The following is a 20,102-nucleotide window of genomic DNA, read 5'->3' on the forward strand; positions in this document are numbered from 1 at the left end:
TATTGTGAATATATAGTAATAATACATACCAGTGGAGGCTTCTCCAGTGAGGAGAGGGAGGAAGATCCTCCTTAACATTGTTGAGAATAAAAAATGCAGATTGCCCAGACTACTGTAATGAATGAATGCCCTTAAAGGGCATGGTGCAGGTTTCTATTTTCTTCTTTTCTGGCAATTTTCTAGTTGGTAATAAACATTTAAACAATTATCCATTGTATTTGATGTTGTAGGGTATCACAAAATATAAATATTAGGAAAAGTAGGTGATATATTAGTGGTTATTAGCCACAGGTTAGCGATGATTCTTATTTCTCCCACAATGCATTGCATGACGTCACGTAAGGTACTCCGCTTTTGGACGACAGCCGAAGCCGCTAGTGAGAGAGTGACAGTGTCAGATTATATAAGTAAATACATAAATAGAGATAGCCTAGATATATATATATATATATATATATATATATATATATATAGATAGATAGATAGAATAGCATAACATCGATAGATAGATAGATAGATAGAATAGCATAACATCGATAGATAGTGAGGGATAGCATAGCATAACATAACATAGATAGATAGTGAGGGATAGCATAGCATAACATATATATAGATAGAGAGAGAGAGAGAGAGAGAGTAGATGTATAAGTAGATAACATGGTTTTCTACTGTATTTGTGGCGGGTGCAACAACTCCAGCAAAAGTGGACATAGGGTCCATTGCTTCCCCAAGGACAAAGGGATTCTCCGAAGCTGGGTGCAATTTGTCAAGTTTAGGCGGGCAGATTTTTCAGCTAGCTCTGTTACCGCGTACTCCAGAATATGCAGCGCGCATTTCAAGGAGGGGGATTACCACTCAGGGGATGCCAAGATGGTCTCACTTGGTTTAAAGAGTAAGAGGACGGCGAAGTTAATTCCTACCGCCGTGCCGTCTGTGCATGCAAACCACTCTGCCTGCCCTGTCCCGAGGTCGAGAGACACCGTCTGCCGCAAGCGAGAGATTGCCACGGTAAGCATCATGCTATAGCTGCTAATTACAAGCTGCGCGTTAGCTAGCTCTGTGTATTTTGCATACCGTGTTCCCTTTGACACAGCCTCCTCTACAAGCATGATCAGTCTGACATTAGAAGAGAATATTTCGTGATTCACGAATATGAGCCAAAACAAAATTGCCCTGAAGTAAATGTCCATATCGTCATGAAAGCTTCATGGCTAGTGTTTGGATCAGTGATCGTCATCATCAAGCGGCTTTCACAACAGTGTGTTTGCGTTTTGTGTTAGTGCTAGACTGCTACGGTTCTGTTTCACATATACTGTATTTGACCGTGACCGTGATTTCTTTTTTTATATACTTATATATACTATACTTATATCAATAATTTATTTTTTATTTATTTTTTTCCACAATGTCTTGTTTTTTAAAAAATGTATGATGACTATATGCTCTGTAAGGTGACCTTGGGTGTCTTGAAAGGCGCCTCTAAATGAAATGTATTATTATTATTATACTTTATACTAATATACTTTTTTATATTTGTTTTCGCAAGATGTTGACAGACGCCTCACAGCAGAAGACCGTGGCCAGTGTAGACACTGTGGAGAGTGTCGATACTGGGGATCAGCCCTTGCCCTCCTCCACTTCTGACGCTGGGACACAATGTTATTTGAAGCCCCCCCGATGGTCTCACGGTAAATCTTTGGTATTTTAAGGGGTAGATATTATGTCTAAAACATTGCAAGTATGACATTTCCATACACATTGATGAAATGAATACATAGCCTACACCAAAACATAGCCGCTTAGATTTGCCATGATTGTCATATGTTTGGGTATGTTTACTGCCTCTGCCACAGCTGTGCAGGTTAACCTGAAGCCCAAGATGGTTAGCGTGGGCACACAGACTTCAATCAGCCCACAAACCTCCACTCCCCTCGCTAGTCCTGAACAGACAGTTGACAACGATGATGATAATAATGCCACTGTCATCAGTGACTTGTCGTGGGTGCCCGAAGAGCCGATGGATGAGGAGGAATTGTTTGATGAGGAGCCACCTTACACGTGTGACCCCCACCACAAGTGAGATAATCGAAAACCAACATAGACCATATTGAATGCTCAATGCTTTGTTAGTTTGAATGACACCGCCCCCCTCCCCCTCATTTTTTGTTGTTGTAGTTGCATTGACAAATTCATTGTTTGCCAAGAGGAGCTGATGGGCCTTTTTGCCATCTGTCCGGCCTGTTGTGAGAGGTCGGATAGTAGCATTGTGCAGCAGGAAGGAACTTTTGTTAAGATCAAGCAGGTACAGTTTTGTTCATGCAGTTTTGTTTACGTGGCCATCTGATTAGAAAATCTGAATATCTAATTACAATCTGATAGCTCTGACTGTCTTGCCAGTTAATTTACAATGTATGTACCAGGCTGGCTTAAGTCTGCTGGTTTGTGATGCCATCATATTTGAGTGTTATACTGTATTGGTCATGTGTGTTTCATTGAAAATATGAAACCTTTGACCAGTAATGTACAGTACTTACTCTATATTGAATCCTGATATACTGTTGATTACAATGTTTTATTTTATTTTATTACATATCTAGGTCTGTGCATCATGTGGCTACCACCGTTTCTGGCAAAATCAGCCAATGCTCCACAGGAACATGCCAACCTGCAACCTCCTGTTAAGTGGGGCCATTCATTTTACTGGATGTTTGGCCACACAGACACTAAGAATGTTGACCCTGTTTGGCCTGCAGTGCATCAGTGCCAGCAGTTTCTTTCGCCATCAGCGCCGCTACACCATCCCTGTAATCGTTCAGGCCTGGCAGAATGATCAAGCCAAGAATTTTAGTGACCTACGGGCAATGGATGGCGGGCTAGTTCTTGCTGGTGACTGCAGGTAAACCAGTGTGAGAGCTAGACCAGTTCCACGTTTTGATTTTGTTATTTGTTATCATGTAGGGTGGCTTTAGTTGGCATTTGCAGTTGACATGGTGGATTGTCTTTACAGACCATGGTTTTAAAAACTTGAAACATAAATTGTAATTAATTCCAGGTCAGATTCTCCTGGGCACTGCGCAAAGTATGGGTCATACTCTCTGATAGAGGACAGAGTGAACAAGGTGGTGGATGTTCAGCTTGTTCAGGTAAACCTGATGTTATTAGACAAAGAAATGAACTCTGCAATTTGGTAAAAGGATTGTATCTTAATATAACATCTTTCCACTACAACCATGCATAGAGCTTTATTGTGTATTGCCTAACTAGAGTAGTGTATCATAATGCCTGGACCAGCAACGCTTCGGTTCATTAACGCCTCCTTCAACACCACCAGCATTCTACACTTACACTGTTATGTCATGTTGCAGAGCTCAGAGGTCCCCAACAGCTCATGGTGTGAGCTTGAAGGGCTCAAGCGCAGTGTTGCCCTGCTGAGGGGAAACGACCTGCATTTGGCAACGCTGATCACGGACCGACATCGCCAGGTATTTACAATAAAAATGCAGTATAGAATGTAAATATCTGAATTGCACTGAAGCTGGATGTTAGTGTTTTTTTTCTCCTTAGGTTGCCAAATGGGTGAGAGAGGAGCTGATCCCTGAAGGGACACAGCATTATTTTGACGTGTGGCACATTGCCAAAAGTATGTATCCATTGTTGGAACCTTGAAGCAGTTTTTGTTAGTGCATATCAATTAATACCATTTGTTCTAAAACAGGTCTGGGGAAGGCATTGGATGCAGCATCCAAAGAGTGTGACCAACTACAGTTGTGGAGGCCAGCTATAGTGAATCACCTCTATTGGACTGCAGCCTCAACCCCAGATGGCAACCCAGCGGTCATGGAGGCCAAATGGAGAAGTTTAGTGAACCACATCCAGGACATCCATGACCATGACACCCCTGCCTTCTCCAGTTGTGCCCATGGCCCTCTAGACGAAGATCAGCGCAACAAAGAGTGGCTGGACCCAGGTACAGTACTGGTATTATGCACGCTCTACATAGTTTTGTTTTAGTTGCTGTCTTTGAGTAATTGTCTGGATGCTTTGACATGTGACCTTTGTGATGAAATTATTTTTTCATTCCCTGGCAATCTCATAACATTCTGTTTACTGTTTATGTTTGCTATAATTCATATGCAGGACAATTTCATGTGTTTCCATTTCAAAAAGGAATTCTGTCTGTATCCATCTTCCTGTCTAATGTCTATTTGTACGTTTTCCGTCTGTGTGTCTGTCTGCCTCCCTGCCTACCTGTCTTGGTCTTTTCAGGCTCATTGGCAGCAGTCAAGTTGGAGAACATAATGATGAGGGCTGCCTTGCTGAAAGATGTTCGTCAGCTGTCTCCACAGCACCAGACCTTCTCCCTTGAGGCTTACCACTCCCTCATCTTGCACTTCGCGCCCAAGCACACTGGGTTTTCATACCTTGGGATGTATAGCAGGTCAGTGCTATCCAATGGAATAACACTGCCAATTATTATGCCTTTTATAGTAATAATAGTACCTATTAACGTGCCTATTGTAGTATTTTGTCATACACCAAGTTTCAAAGGTTTTCTCAAATGTGTTATTTTGTAGGCTTCTCTTAGCGGCGCTGCATTATAATCACAATGCCAATCGCGAGACAGCACGGAGAAGTGACGGGACGGAGAAGTACTGCGTGCGGTATCCGCGCTTCAGAAAAGGTGCCCATGTGGTGCGTCCCATCAAAGAGGCAGCCTCATACGGTAAGCAGTGTCAGGCAGTTCTATCATATTTTGAGATGGCGCACGAGTGATCAGTGACAATGATCTTTATAAAGTAATATTATTATTATTATTAATATTATTATTATTATGTCTGCAGGTTATGCAACATCATTAATGAAGGCCCTTCGTGAGAGCTACGCCAATTCACCCGCGGTTCTTCGAGAGGTTGGCGCCAATTTGTCCTCCGATGCACCCGCCCCCATCGCCAAATCCTTCGAACAGATTCCTAAGGAGGAGGCCATCAGCCTCTACCTAGCCCGGCAGTCACGCTTCAAGAAAACCACGGACAAGTCCAATGATTTAGTTGTTATTATTTGCATGAAATTTCTTTGTATATAATTCAAAATAATTTGGTAATCATTTTACCTGTGCCTTGTCAACCTCTGTGTGCGGTGTCTGGGCTCACTGTGTCGGCTTGATGTGCTTTTGCATGTATCACTGCATGTATGCATGCATGCATGAAATAGTGTGCATGTGTGTGTGTGTGTGAGAGAAAGAGAACCATCAACTGACCCTCGGGTATGACTACACTATTGCAGAATTAATTAGAATTAGAATTAAACATTGCGGGTCTAGCCCTTCATCAGTGTTCCTTGTATGTTTTGTGCCTAACCATTTTTTTATATAGATTTAATTCCAACCTGTGTCTTTGTTCAGTAACCATTACAAGCAATGCCAATCAACTTTTTTTTATCCAAAATGCATGTGTTCTGTGTACTTTATAACATTTTAAGGGCAATTGAATGATCACAACAGAATAAGCATAACTATTATTTTTATTCATTTTCATCCAAACTAGGCCATTGAAAGCCCTGATAGGTCTGGTCATCATTCTGGAATTGCTGTCTAATGGTTGAAACCACACAAGAGGGTAGAGGCTTCCTTATACTCCTCCCTAAAACGCCATAAGCCCAGCGTATAGCTTGCCTGTACGCAGTGTACCGGTATTGCCTAGGGATAAGTAGGAAAGATTCTTAAGTTTAAAACTCTGTAAGTAGGTTGGAAACGTCATTTTAAGCCTGTTTCTTATGCATGTTTATTGTGTATGCAACACATCTCCTGTCACCTATAACTGTTGGTTCAAATGACTCAGTGTAAAAAGATTTGTAAAGTAAACATAAACCATGAACATACTCGTGAATACTTTAATGCCTTTGAATATATAATGTTCGTTTCCCTGGGTAAAGGGACTGTAGCATCCCCACCGATGAATGGTCAAGACTTAAACTGATGGTTTTCTTGATTTATTGAAATAATTCCTCAACCAATAAACCACCGTAAGAGCTATAGGCAGAACACAAATACAATGCATTTACTTCCTTGCCAGTGTCATGTATAGCATAACATTGAGTAGAATTACGTGGTATGAACATGCAAGAAATGTCTTATTACCGTACAAAATCATTTCAAATGACATTAACACATGTTAATGTATATTATTACATGATCACTGACCTTGTGCCTCTTCGGCGGGTGCTAAAACAATTAAATATTTAAACTATCGCTATCTTTGTGTCTTTGTTAACGTTTCTGTTGCGTTCTGTTCTCCTTCGTTTGCGCCAGGAACTCGCTCTCAATATGGCACATTATTTCAACATAAAATTCCTTCCAACAAGGCAGAATATAAAAAAATAAATAATAATAAAAGCTAATGATAATAATAATAATTATAGCTCATGAATACTCAATAGTGCTGTATTTTCTTGAACTAATTTAGAAATTGGGTCCTTTACAGGGACATTGTGTCTCTACTCATGGCTGATGGTCCATTAGATCTCTGATGCTGAAGAACAATGGACACTCTCTTAACACCGGTGCATTTAAAGCTTGGGTAGGACATATGTACAAACACATGGGGGACCGCACTTCATGTCATCGCCTCTCTGCCTCACTCTTCCCCTCTTGCATGTTTGACATTGCAATCGTTCCACGTTGAGTCGCTAGTTAGCTTGGTGAGGCTCGTCTCTAGCCTCGATCCAAGTTGCACACAGAGGCCCTGCAGCCTGGCAAGGCTCACCTTTAGCCGTAACCCAGGTTAGCATGCCGGGTTCGAAGGCAAGGCTGAGAGGGGTTACCCCCCCCCCCCCTGAGGACGAGATGAGCTTGGAGGAGTTATGGAAATGCTTGACTTCATGTCGGCGGAGATCGTAAAAGTTGCCGCCCAGCAAAAGAAAGTTATGGATCTGATGGGAGAAATTCAGTCACTCAAAAGACTGAACACGGAGTAAGACAAAACTATTAAAGTTTTGGAATGTCGAGTACGGAGAACGGCCCCGCAGGGCGGGGGGGAGACCGCTCTGAGTCTGAGACGGAATCGCTGGAGCAGCAGGTGGTCGGCTTCTTGGGGAGTAAGGGGATTTCCTTTGACAGGAGCGACATCGAAGCCTGTCACACCCTGCCTACGAGAACCAAGGGAGCGACACCAGCGATCATCATTCGGTTCACCAACAGAAAGAACAAGATTTCGATCCTAAAACAGGGTCGGATATTAAAAGGATCGGAGGTGTACATTAACGAACACCTCACCATGAGGAATGGTGAGATCGCCAGGTGCGCACGCATCCTGAGGAAGCAATACAAGATTCAGTCTACATGGACTGCTAGCTGTAAAGTGTTCATAAAGCTGAAAGGTACGACGACTACAGAAGACGGAAAAGTCATGGTCATTAATGACATTATTGATCTTGACAGATTCGATGTCTGAGGTAGGCTACTATCTGCGGTGAGGTAGGACCCCTGTGTCTAAAACTGACGGAAACTTTCACACAAATAATGACTGTCACTCATCGTTTTCAATTAGGGCCTGACCGATATTGATTTTTGAGTGCCGATGCCGATTATTTTCAGAGAAAAATTACGATTACGATTTAATCGGCCGATTAAAAACAAAACAAAAAAAAGCATATAAAACGTAGTTTTTGACACCTTAAATATACTTTAAACACTTTTGACGAATATGTGAATTGAATGCAGAACCTTTCAGTGTTTTAGAATACATTTACAGTCAAAAATGAGTGTAATGTAAAATGTAAAATAAATAACTAACTCCCAATGTGCTGCGCTCGTGAGCAGTGACTAACACGTGCGTGCTGAGCAGTATGGTCTCACCGTTAGAGTCTACAGTATAACAAATTAACATGGCCTGGGACCTAAAGAAAAACAGGCACAACATGCTCAAACAACGCATCTTGTGTAGATTGGTGAGGTGAGCGCGCAGCTGCCTGAGCGAGCGTGCTTTCATGTTGCACGGTAAAATTCAATCTCCTCTTTTTTACTCCAGCTAAAGTTGTTAGTTAGCAAGGCGAGTAGGAGCGCAATCTGCAGGATACTAAGCGCAATAACATTTCAAAAATAAATAAATAAATAAAAATAAAATCGGTTGTAATCTGCGTCTTTTTGGCAGATGTTGATTATTTTCAAAAAGGCTATAATCGGCCGATTAAATCGGCAGGCCGATGAATCGGTCGCGCCCTATTTTCAATGATACCTTTTTGTTGTTTTTATAATTACCGACTAAAGGTTTTATTATTTTGTTTCTTGCTGCAGTTGCAGCAATGCTGAAAGGCAATTTACGTCATCAAGCGCTCTCTCACTTCATCATGGGTTCATTTAATATTAATCTACCGGGAAAAGGCCTGCTGATAGCTCACTTGAATATCTGTAGCTTAAGAAATAAAATCCCTGAGTTATGTATGGTAATGAAGTCAAATGATATACACATTATGGCTATATCTGAAACCCATCTGACGCCTCTTTTGGGGGTATTGAATTAGCTGTGGAGGGATACACACTATTTAGGAAAGATAGAACAAGATATGGTGGAGGTGTATGTGCAGAATCACATTCCTGTTAAAGTAAGAAATTATTGATGATGGATGATATCGAGGCCCTGTGGATTCAGGTTCACCTCCCACAGACCAAACCCATACTGGTTGGGTGCTGCTATAGACCACCTAGTGTCGATATAAAATACCTGGATTTAATCTGCGAGATGTTGGATAAATCTAGTGATGAAAACAGAGAGATATATTTGACTGGGGACACTAAAATTTATGTGCCCGCTTAAAAATAAACTTATGGCTGTAGCTAATGCCTGTAACCTCACACAGACCATTACACTATCAACCAGACCAACCATAAATAGAAATGGGTTAAAATCACGCAAATGCATTGACCACCTATTCACGAATGTTCCCTGATAAATGTACAAAGACAGTATCAATAGCACTTGGCTTTACGGATCACAACTTAATCACAATTAAAAGGAAAACCAAGCTCCCTAAAGCTCCTAGCTTGATTATACATTAAAGGTCTTTGAAACATTTTAATGAGGCAAGATTTATAGATGAAGTGGAACATGTTAACTGGGAAACTGTGTGTCTTGAGGAGGAGCCTGAAGCTGCTTTGAGTACATTCTTGAGGTTATTCTTGCAGATTGCAGATAAGCATGCTCCTGTCATAAAGACAACTGTCAGGGCCAATGGCGCCCCCTGGATAGGGATTGAGCTCAAAGCACTCATGAAGCAACGTAACCAGGCTAAAAAGCTGTCTGACTACTTTCTGACACGTTGATCTACCGTAAATTAAGAAATCGTGTAACTAAAATGAATAGGAGTACTAAAAAAGTACATTATAAGAACAAGATCATTGACTCAAGAAACGATGGAAAACAATTGTGGAAAATGTTTAATCAAATAATGGGAAGATCAAGTACATGTCAAAATTCATTTATAGGGGTCGATGGAGCTTACCTGACTAAGCGAATGGAAATTGCCACATATTTTAGTAATTATTTCACAAACAAGGTTGAAAATCTGAGAGGAAACATGACGCCTTCTGATGGCTCCTCCTCCTACATTTTAATTTAAAATCATATCATGAAGGGTAAAAGCTGTCAATTCGATTTTGTACCAGTGAGTATTTCTGAAATTGAGAAGATGTTGTCATCACTGCCATGTAATAAACCTGCCGGGACGGACATGCTAGATGGCAAACTGCTAAGAATTGCTGCATGCCATGTATCTGCTCCAATTTGCCACATATTTAATAAGTCTCTAAGACATGGAGTCTGTCCTGGGGTTTGGAAGGAGGCCAAGGTCATCCCCCTACCCAAGGACAAAAAGAAAGAATTCAATGGTAAAAAACGTTGCCCAATTAGCATACTTCCAATTCTTAGTAAGCTGATGGAAAAAGTAGCTTTCAAGCTTATTCAAGATTATTTACAAATAATAAACTGTTCTCGTGTTCCCAGCATGCTTATAGGCAAGGTCACTCAACTTCAACTGCTCTCGCTCAGTTAACTGATGCTGTCACAAATTGATAGCAAGAATATGGTTGACACAGTCATGATTGACTTCAGTGCAGCATTTGATGTCGTCGACCACGACATAATGATTTCCAAACTGAGAACATATGGTTTTAATACTATGGCACTTGCTTGGATGTTGAGCTACCTACCCCCGCTGTCGGCCGCCGTCGAAGTCGTCCGGCTGAGGCCGAAGCTTCGGCAGCGGTCCGGCAGCTCCGGCAGACCCCATTTATAGGGGAAAGATGACTAGCCACTGGCGCCATCTCTGGGGGGGCACAAGGTTTCTTGCACCCCCAAAGATAAGGTTGGGGGTGCAAAATCCCCTCAATATTGAAACATGGTGAACCGGCACGTTTTCGTTGTCTGGCCCTTTAAATAAACTGAGCGCGATAGAACGCTGCGCTGCGCGATAGAATGCTCTGCTGCTCAATAGAACGCTGTGCTGCGCTGACAGGTGTTTCCCTGTATAATGCATAGCAACTGTTGGCTTCCTAAAGAATTTGTAGAGGGAATTGCACACCTCAAAAAAATCCTTAACCGCAGCCTCTGCAGACATGACAAAAACAACAACTAAATGCAACTGATGGTTGAGGCACTGCACATATGGAATCTCACGTCCAAGCCTCTCTTGAAGAATTTGCTGAACACCACCACGTCTCCCTGACATAACGGAGGCTCCGTCATAAACCTGACTCAGAAGTTTTGAGCAATCCAGGCCAACCTTGTTAAGCTCAGAAAGATCGGTGTCAGTTAATGTCTGTGCGATACCTTTCTGGGCCGTAGAGATACACAGTAAACGCTCTGTAATTTCTTAGGACTCGTTCACAAATCGTAGCACAATCGATATGTTTTCATATCCAGTGGGGTCACGTGTTCTGTCAACTTTCAAAGTGTAGTAGGAGTCACCAACTTCCTCCACTATAGCCTCTGTCACCACAGCACTCAGTGTTTTTATGAGTTCATTTTGCATGTCATGACAGGTCTAAGTGGCATTGCGAGGGATAGTCTTCACCACATTAGCCAATTCAGGATCTTTATTGATGGTGAAATAAAGCATGGAAAGGAAATGTCCAGACCCCCCCTCCGACATGCCATCAAAAGCGTCAAGCTTCCCCCGTAGTGGCAACTGATTTTCAACCAAGAACAAAACCACATCTATTAGTGAGCCTACATAATAGCGGTTTCTTGTTAGTTGCTCTGCATTAACAAGGGTTGACACTTCATTCCCTGTATCGCGCAGCATCTCCCTCTCCTTCCACTTTGCATAGCAAGCGATGTGGTCTTTTGAAGTTTCATGTTGATGAAATCCACGGTCTTTAGCCATAGCGTGTTTCCAGTTACTATAGCCCACATTCGCGAAGGCATCCAATGTTCCAGATTTTCTTACGTTCCTGAACATCCGACAGCAAAAACAAAATGCTGCGTCTACCTTGACACTGTACTCCGACCACTCTCTGTTGTGAAACCATTTATCAACAAATGATCGCCCCTTACCACTGTAAAGCGTTACAGGATACTGTTTTAACACAGTTTGGACAGGTCTGTCAGTCCCGAGATCATCGACCACCACTGTCCGCTGACTTGGGGGGGTTGTTGATCATTGCTCTGGTTGCTCTAGTGCTGCTTGCTCCGTCGTCCGGAGCAAGCATTAGCAGAAGGGCCATCTCGGCTCTCTGATACCGTCGCAGTCGCTGTAGTGGTGGTGACCGGAGTGTCAGAGTCTGCTGTTAGATGACGAGGAGGAGGTCTAAGCCATTTTCGTAATCCATTTTTTAACATAGGCCTAAAATGTAAACTGATAAAATCGTGATGAGATAAAATGCAGCAACACTATTTTCCATTCAAACTAGCTGCTAGCCGCTAGCGGCTATTTGGATTTTGCGTGCAAATATAAAAATTTTACTCAGCAACCAATGAGCATTGACCGAACCTGGCATGTACAACCAAAATAATGCGATTTCCCCTTGTATTTCTTTTATTTCATTGAAGTTACAGTTTGCACATTTATTATAATAGTAATAATTATAACTGTGCTCCAATGGCTGCTAGGGGGGGCATGGCCCACAAATGCCCCACCTTGTCACCGGCACTGTACTTCCATGATTTCTCAGAAATGTCTAATGGTGATCCTCATCCTCATCGTCATCCGCTTATCCGGGGTCGGGTCGCGGGGGGAGCAGCTCAAGCAGGGGGCCCCAGACTTCCCTTTCCCGGGCCACATTGATCAGCTCTGACGGGGGGATCCCGAGGCGTTCCCAGGCCAGTGTTGAGATATAATCTCTCCACCTGGTCCTGGGTCTTCCCCGAGGTCTCCTCCCCACTGGACGTGCCTGAAACACCTCCCAAGGAAGGCGCCCAGTGGGCATCCTTACCAGATGCCCGAACCACCTCAGCTGACTCCTTTCTAAGTAAAGGAGCAGCGGCTCTAATCCGAGTTCCTCACGGATGGCTGAGCTTCTCACCCTATCCCTAAGGGAGACGCCAGCCACCCTTCTGAGAAAACTCATCTCGGCCGCTTGTACCCGCGATCTCGTCCTTTCGGTCATCACCCAGCCCTCATGACCATAGGTGAGGATAGGAACGAAGATCGACCGGTAGATCGAGAGCTTTGCCTTGAGGCTCAGCTCTCTTTTCGTTACAACGGTGCGGTAAAGCGAACGCAATACCGCCCCCGCTGCTCCGATTCTCCGGCCAATCTCACGCTCCATAGTACCCTCACTCGCGAACAAGACCCCGAGGTACTTGAACTCCTTCACTTGGGCTAAGGACTCATTTCCTACCCGGAGTAAGCAATCCACCGGTTTCCTGCTAAGAGTCATGGCCTCAGATTTAGCGGTGCTGATCCTCATCCCAGCCGATTCACACTCGGCCGCCAGCCGATCAAGTGAGTGCTGAAGGTCACAGGCCGATGATCCAATGAGGACCACATCATCTGCAAAAAGCAGTGACGAGATCCTCAGACCACCGAACTGCAACCCCTCCCCACCATGACTACGCCTCGATATCCTGTCCATGTATATCACAAACAGGATTGGTGACAAGGCGCAGCCCTGGCGGAGACCAGCACCCACTGAGAACGAAACTGACTGGCTGCCGAGAACACGAACACAGCTCTCGCTTTGGGAGTACAAAGATTGGATGGCCCTGAGGATAGACCCCCTTACCCCATACTCCCGCAGCACCTCCCACAGTTTCTCCCGGGGGACCCGGTCATACGCCTTCTCCAGATCCACAAAACACATGTAGACCGGATGGGCATACTCCCAGGCCCCCTCCAGGATCCTTGCGAGAGTGAAGAGCTGGTCCGTAGTTCCACGTCCGGGGCGAAAACCGCATTGTTCCTCTTCAATCTGAGGTTCGACGATCGGCCGAACCCTCCTTTCCAGCACCTTGGAGTAGACTTTACAAGGGAGGCTGAGAAGTGTGATACCCCGGTAATTGGCACACACTCTCTGGTCCCCCTTTTTGAACAGGGGAACCACCACCCCGGTTTGCCACTCCTTTGGCACTGTACCCGACTCCCACGCGATGTTGAATAGGCGTGTCAACCATGACAGCCCCTCAACACCCAGAGCCTTTAGCATTTCTGGCTGGATCTCATCAATCCCTGGGGCTTTGCCACTGCGGAGATGTTTGACTACCTCAGTGACCTCCACCAGGGAAATTGACGACGAAACACCATCAACCTCGAGCTCTGCCTCCAACATAGAGGGCGTGTTATTCGGATTCAGGAGTTCCTCAAAGTTTTCCTTCCAACGTCCGACGACCTCCTCAGTTGAGGTCAACAGAGTCCCATCCTTACTGTACACAGCTTGGATGGTTCCCCGTTTCCCCCTCCTGAGGTGCCGGATAGTCTTCCAGAAACACTTCCAGAAACTTCCAGAAACACAGCCGACCGAAAGTCCTTCTCCATGGCCTCTCCGAACTTCTCCCACACCCGCTGCTTAGCCTCCGACACGGCAGCCGCTGCAGCCCTTCGAGCCTGTCGGTACCCTGCAACCGAGTCAGGAGTCCTCCAGGATATCATATCCCGGAAGGCCTCCTTCTTCAGTCGGACGGCTTCCCTGACCACCGTAGTCCACCACGGTGTCCGAGGGTTACCGCCCCTTGAGGAGCCTAAGACCCTGAGGCCACAGCTAGCCACCGCAGCTTCAGCAATGGAGGCTTTGAACACCGCCCACTCCGGCTCAATGCCCCCAACCTCCACAGGAATGCCAGAAAAGCTCCCCCGGAGGTGTGAGTTGAAGATACCTAGGACGGGGGCCTCCTCCAGACGTTCCCAGTTCACCCGCACTACTCGTTTGGGCTTACCAGGTCTATCCGGAAATTTCCCCCATTCCCTGATCCAACTCACAACCAGATGGTGGTCGGTTGACAGTTCCGCCCCTCTCTTTACCCGAGTGTCCAAAACATGCGGCCTCAGATCAGATGACACGATCACGAAATCGATCATCGATCTTCGGCCTAGGGTACTCTGGTACCAGGTACACTTATGAGCACCCTTATGTTCGAACATGGTGTTTGTTATGGATAATCCATGACTAGCACAGAAGTCCAATAACAAACGACCGCTCGGGTTTAGATCAGGGAGGCCGTTCCTCCCCACCACGCCTCTCCAGGTGTCTCCATCGTTGCCCACGTGGGCGTTGAAGTCTCCCAGCAGAACTACGGAGTCCCCTACTGGAGCCCCATACAGGACTCCATTCAGGGTCTCCAAGAAGGCTGAGTACTCTGAGCTGCTGTTTGGTGCATACGCACAAACAACAGTCAGAGTTTTCCCCCCTACAACCCTTAGGCGCAGGGAGGCGACCCTCTCGTCTACCGGGGTAAACTCCAACACCGCGGCGCTCAGCCGGGGATTTATGAGTATCCCCACACCCGCCCGGCGCCTCACGCCCATGGCAACTCCGGAGAAGAATAGAGTCCAACCCTTATCCAGGAGTACGGTACCAGAGCTGAGACTGTGCGTGGAGGTAAGCCCCACCAGATCTAACTGATAGCGCTCCACCTCCCTCACAAGCTCCGGTTCCTTTCCCCACAGCGAGGTGACGTTCCACGTCCCCAGAGCCAGCTTCTGCCGCCCGGGTCTGGTCCGTCGAGACCCCTGACCTTCGCTGCCACCCATGTGGCTGCGCACCCGACCCCAACGGGTCTTCCCACAGGTGGTGGGCCCATGGGTTGAAGAGAGGGGGGGTGCCACGTAGTTTGTTCGGGCTGTGCCCGACCGGCTCCGTGGCAAACCCGGCCACCAGGCGCTCGCCATCGAGCCCTCCGTCTGGGCCTGGCTCCAGACGGGGGCCCCGGGCTTCCTCCGGGCCGGGTCACATCTCCTCTTTTTTCGTTATTCATTGGAGTTTTGTGAACCATTCTTAGTCTGGCCCCTCACCTGAGACCACTCTGCCATTAGAGACCCTACCAGGAGCACAAGGCTCCAGACAACACAGCTCTCAGGTTCACAGGGACACGCAAACCTCTCCACCACGATAAGGTGACGGTTCCAGGAGAGGTCTAATGGTGATGCGGGTAGCAAATGCAGTGGTTTCTTGAAACAACTATGGATATTCTCCTTCTACTCTACACTGCGGCTGTTGGTGGATGTCATGTACCCCATGGAAGAGGTGAACGTAGCTATCAAGTCACCAAAAGAGTAAAAAAAAAATCGACGTCCTGCTTTGTAGTTTGCAGTCAAAGTGAAGTGCTGCCTCCTTCAGAGCGTTCTACCAAAATGTGGTTCAGGGCGCACAGTAGAGTCCCACTGTAGGTGATCCTAAGGCTCCAAAAAATGTCTGCGGCCCGCTCCACACAGACTCCACGACGGAGACACTGCCGTCAACGCATCTACATTCTCTGGTGGTGCCAAGGATTACTTTCGTAGACTGCATTTAGAGGTTCTCGACAGCTGCATTGCCTGTTTGACAACCGGTTCTCATCTGAGGCTTTCAACCGAATCGAACTCTTTGAGCGTGCAGTGGTGGGGAAAATCAACTGCGAGACCGGCGCTCCTGTGTGGGACAGCAAAGACTTGGATATGGGCCGCTTGGAGGTGCAGCTGGATATGTTTGGCGATGTGTGCAGAGCGCGCAGTGCAAATATACGCTCAATGCACGACATCAGGGCATTGGAACTTGGGCTGATGGAACTGTTCAGCGAGCTTGTGAAGACCGTCAAGCTTTTTTACACCCTTCCAGTCACAACGTGCAGAGCGAAGAGGTCATTCAGTGGATGACGCAGACTGAAGACCTATCTGCGGAGCACCATGACAGCTCGTATATGCTTGACAATAATCATAATTTGCCATAAAATATAGGGTTAATTTCTTCCATAATACACAACCACTTGGCCCTACTTCACACACATAAGCGACGCACAGATCTGATTGATTTAAAAAAAGTTACAAATGAGTTCATTGATGCGGGTGACCAGAGGAGAAATACATTCTCAAAGTTTTAGGGGAAACATTTCCATCCTACTGGATAATGTGGCCTAATTGCACTTGTTGAGATTTGAGTTTGTTGAGTTTTGAGTTTTAATAAGTAAGGAATTTGATAGGCCTATATTTCTGATTGTATCAATTGCCTATTCGTTTAATATGTACTCTATTGAAGTTTAGGCTACTTCTCTTGCCTGTGAATGTTCTTTTGCACACATTTAATTCGTTTTCATGTTAACATTTGTTATTGCTACTGTTAAAAATATTGACCACTTGTCCTCTATTAATGCACTTGATATTTTAATGTTAGGCTACAAAATGTGAGTTTGCAATCGTTACCGGCCGCTATTGCTGGTCAATGTTGTGCCGCCCCACAAGTTTTATGGGCTTTAACCTACGATGAAGAATGGTAAATTAAATATAGGCTAATATTAAAATGGTTATTCAGGCAAAGGCTTTTATGACTGTCTATGTGTGTTTCTCTTTTAATTGTCAAAACACTGCTGATTATATGTTGCCTCTTCAGTGGTTCTTATTCTCAAGATAATATAGCCTAGAGTCTGTTGCTGTTTTGCGAGACTTGGGTGAGGTGATGTGAGTTTATCAGCGCAACACAATAGAATGGAACAATTGTAATAAACGACGTTCATTCAATGTTTAATCTAATTGCTCGACAATGTTTAGATCTACAATGAATTAAGAATAGCCTACGGGTGTCTGGCGTTACCTTTGGTTCCCAAAAGAATGGCCTTGCAATTTAGGCCTTGTTAAATAAGCTAATGTTTAAGGCCAATATGCGTTTTCAATTTCTAAATTATGACTGAAATGTAATTAAGCTAGGCCTATTCCCATTTATGCGGGCATGTTTATGGAAAATAAGTGCGAGCCCCGCCACTCGTAACGCACTTGTGAAACGCATTCCTGAATTGATAGAATGGTTAAATCATACATCACAAGTTCACAACCAAATTTTGAAAAAAATCAAATCAAATACAGATAAATAATACATAAATAATTAATGAACTACTGTTCTGAACCTAAAATTCTGAAACTAGGACTTTGGAGAAGTATTATAGCCTGTTTTTTGGTGGAACACATTTGAACGAAATATTTATGACCCCCCAATATTGACCTGAAGTTGGCGCCACTGTGACTAGCTATTTTCCACCGTTAATACATGTATATGCTTGACAATAATCAAAATTTGCCATAGAATATAGGGTTAATTTCTTCCATAATACACAACAGGGATGGTCGCAGTGGAATGCTGATGGAAACCAGATAACGCTGGGCGGAGATGTTCACGCATTTCGGAAGCAGGGAGATTCCGTACAAAATCAGTTTGCCGTCCGTCTGCCTGGCACAAATGCTCACGTTGAGAGGATATTTTCCATAATGAACAATACTACTTGGACTGACGAGAGGAACCGCATGACTGTTCCCACCTTAAAGGCGTTGCTTGTTGCACGGGCCGATTTTGTGAAGTTAGCTAGCTCCTTCAAAAAGTCAGCCGCGGGAATGAGTGGTGAACCCTTAACTACCAGGCAGAGGTAGAATTCTTGGAAATGTACGAACATAGGGCCTAAATTTGATAAATTCGTAGAAATCTGAGAACATAGGGTTATGGGAACATCGGGGCTAATTGTTTGGAGGTGCTATTGGCTGTATCCATACATATGCACTCTTTAATCTTTACAAATCATTTTCTTTTAAGTCATACCTCAGTTTATTTATCAATTAATCATTTGTAATTATAATGTATAATCTACATTGAAAAGACAGTTACAGCAACAAGACACATTACCCAATTTCCAATAAGTTAATGCAATGAAACCAGGTTTACTAGCGATCATCTATTTATTGTGAATAGTCATAGAAAAAAGAATGTGATGTCCAATAAACAGGAAGTGATTTGAATATTCTACTTTACATTCAAAACAGCTGAACTCCACTTAGCCCAGCCTCCCCATCGGGACACAAACCAGCCAGGGAGACGGAGCCAGCAATCCATGCATAACAGAACTTCATAAATCTATTTATTATTACAAATATATATATATAATATAATATATAATTGTTCTACTCAGTGATAACAACAGTGATAAGGTGTCAGATCTACTTCAGGTAATACTTCAACAGAGACTGACGGGGAGACACGCGCCCACATTTCCACAGGACAAACAGACAACTTGCACACAGTGACACATTCATACAAACTCCCAGAATATAGGAAGGATCAAACATTTCAAAACTACTACTTCCCACCCAGGCTAAACGCATGTATTTCATAGAGGGGTTCGGGGCATGATACGAATGAAGGCAATTAAGGGGAATATTGCAATATAAGACAAACCACTGCTCAGGTCAGGGCGACTGCCATAAGCAGAAACATAGGACAAATGAATCCAAGTCCTATGGTTATAAATAGATTTGTATATCCTGGGTCCTAGACTGAGCTGTGTGTGAACAGAAGTGTGGCAGGCAGTCTGTCCAGGCCAGATGGCAGTGGTGTTTGTGAATTGAGGAAAAAAAGACTTTGTAGTGCAAGAGAATGATATCAGGCACAGATGCGTGTTCAGGCTTTATGCAAGTAGTAATGAGGGGTTTGACAAGCATGCCAGTAATATGCCGGCAAACACTTGTGTATTCACAGATTAAGCAGCATCTGCTTTCATTCCACAAAACAGACTAAAACAAAAACAAAAAAGTGGTGGGTTAAGAGTTTCACATTTCCTGTGCACTAAGGCCTCTTTATGGACAAGACTAACCCAACAATGTGGAATAAATCCAGGTTGCCGTTGTAATTGCTAAAATTGCTTTAAAAGCCATTGGATTTTACAAAGATTACTTGCGACTTAAGAAGATGTCTGTGAATCTAAAATAGAAAGGTGAAGTGAAGTAACACTAAAGGCATCACATTTTTATCAAATCAATATTTGTGTGCCAACGTGAAAACTGTTATTTCAGAGACTATGAAACATAAGGCCACTCCTCAGTGGAAATGAGGATCATTGAGAAAGTATTTCTAGTATGTCCTCAATTTGAAGTAAAATGCATCACGTCGTATTCCTTTCAAACGGTCGGTTAGAAACACCCTGTTCCGTTCTTCCTGGGGCAACAAGATAACTAAAGGGGCACCGTCTTCTAACATCAGAGTCTGAGGTCTGTCCTAGCACTCGTGAAGCAGCCTGCTTCAATGGCCAAGTGCATCTCCGTATAAACCAACTCAAAGAAGTGAGCGAGTCTCCTGATCTAAATAGGACAGTGTGTGTGTATTTTTTATATATATATATATATATATATATATATATATATATATATATATATATATATATATATATATATATATATGGTTGGACAGCAGGAGGAGATCAACGGAGCCAGGAGCAGGGGACCCACTGCGGCTCCGTGTCCAGCTTGTTGATGAGGCGTAGCAGCTCGCTGTAGGCCTTCTCCTGGTCTGTGTTGACGATGACCGCGTCAAACAGGTGGCCGCAGCTCTGCTCCATCTCCCGTGCTTTCTCGATCACGATGCGCAGCTCCTCGGGCTGCCGGCCACACCACAAGGAGAACAACGTGTTAAAATGGACGTCTTACACTCACATTTAGATCTTATAATC

The 20,102-nt window shown here is 44.3% G+C and overlaps 2 protein-coding genes across 2 annotated transcripts in view; one reads left to right on the plus strand and one right to left on the minus strand.

Moving 5' to 3' along the window:
• The first annotated feature begins 594 nt into the window (after positions 1 to 594).
• LOC132457646 (uncharacterized) lies at positions 595 to 5,083 on the plus strand. Its single transcript, XM_060051918.1, has 12 exons — positions 595 to 1,008; positions 1,547 to 1,688; positions 1,854 to 2,076; positions 2,176 to 2,302; positions 2,598 to 2,896; positions 3,053 to 3,143; positions 3,366 to 3,482; positions 3,565 to 3,640; positions 3,716 to 3,967; positions 4,267 to 4,438; positions 4,575 to 4,723; positions 4,842 to 5,083. The coding sequence occupies exons 1-12, from the start codon at positions 658 to 660 to the stop codon at positions 5,081 to 5,083; spliced, it is 2,241 nt and encodes a 746-aa protein (XP_059907901.1). The 5' UTR covers positions 595 to 657.
• A 13,237-nt stretch (positions 5,084 to 18,320) lies between these two features.
• The window catches only part of pals1a (protein associated with LIN7 1, MAGUK p55 family member a), a 53,056-nt gene continuing 51,274 nt past the window's right edge, over positions 18,321 to 20,102 (minus strand). Inside the window, exon 17 of the mRNA XM_060051144.1 lies at positions 18,321 to 20,030. Coding sequence (XP_059907127.1) covers positions 19,854 to 20,030 — 177 coding nt within the window. The 3' untranslated portion in view covers positions 18,321 to 19,853. The remainder of the gene's footprint in view (positions 20,031 to 20,102) is intronic.

This window comes from Gadus macrocephalus, chromosome 5 (genome assembly GCF_031168955.1).
Source record: "Gadus macrocephalus chromosome 5, ASM3116895v1".
NCBI classification, from domain to species: domain Eukaryota; kingdom Metazoa; phylum Chordata; class Actinopteri; order Gadiformes; family Gadidae; genus Gadus; species Gadus macrocephalus.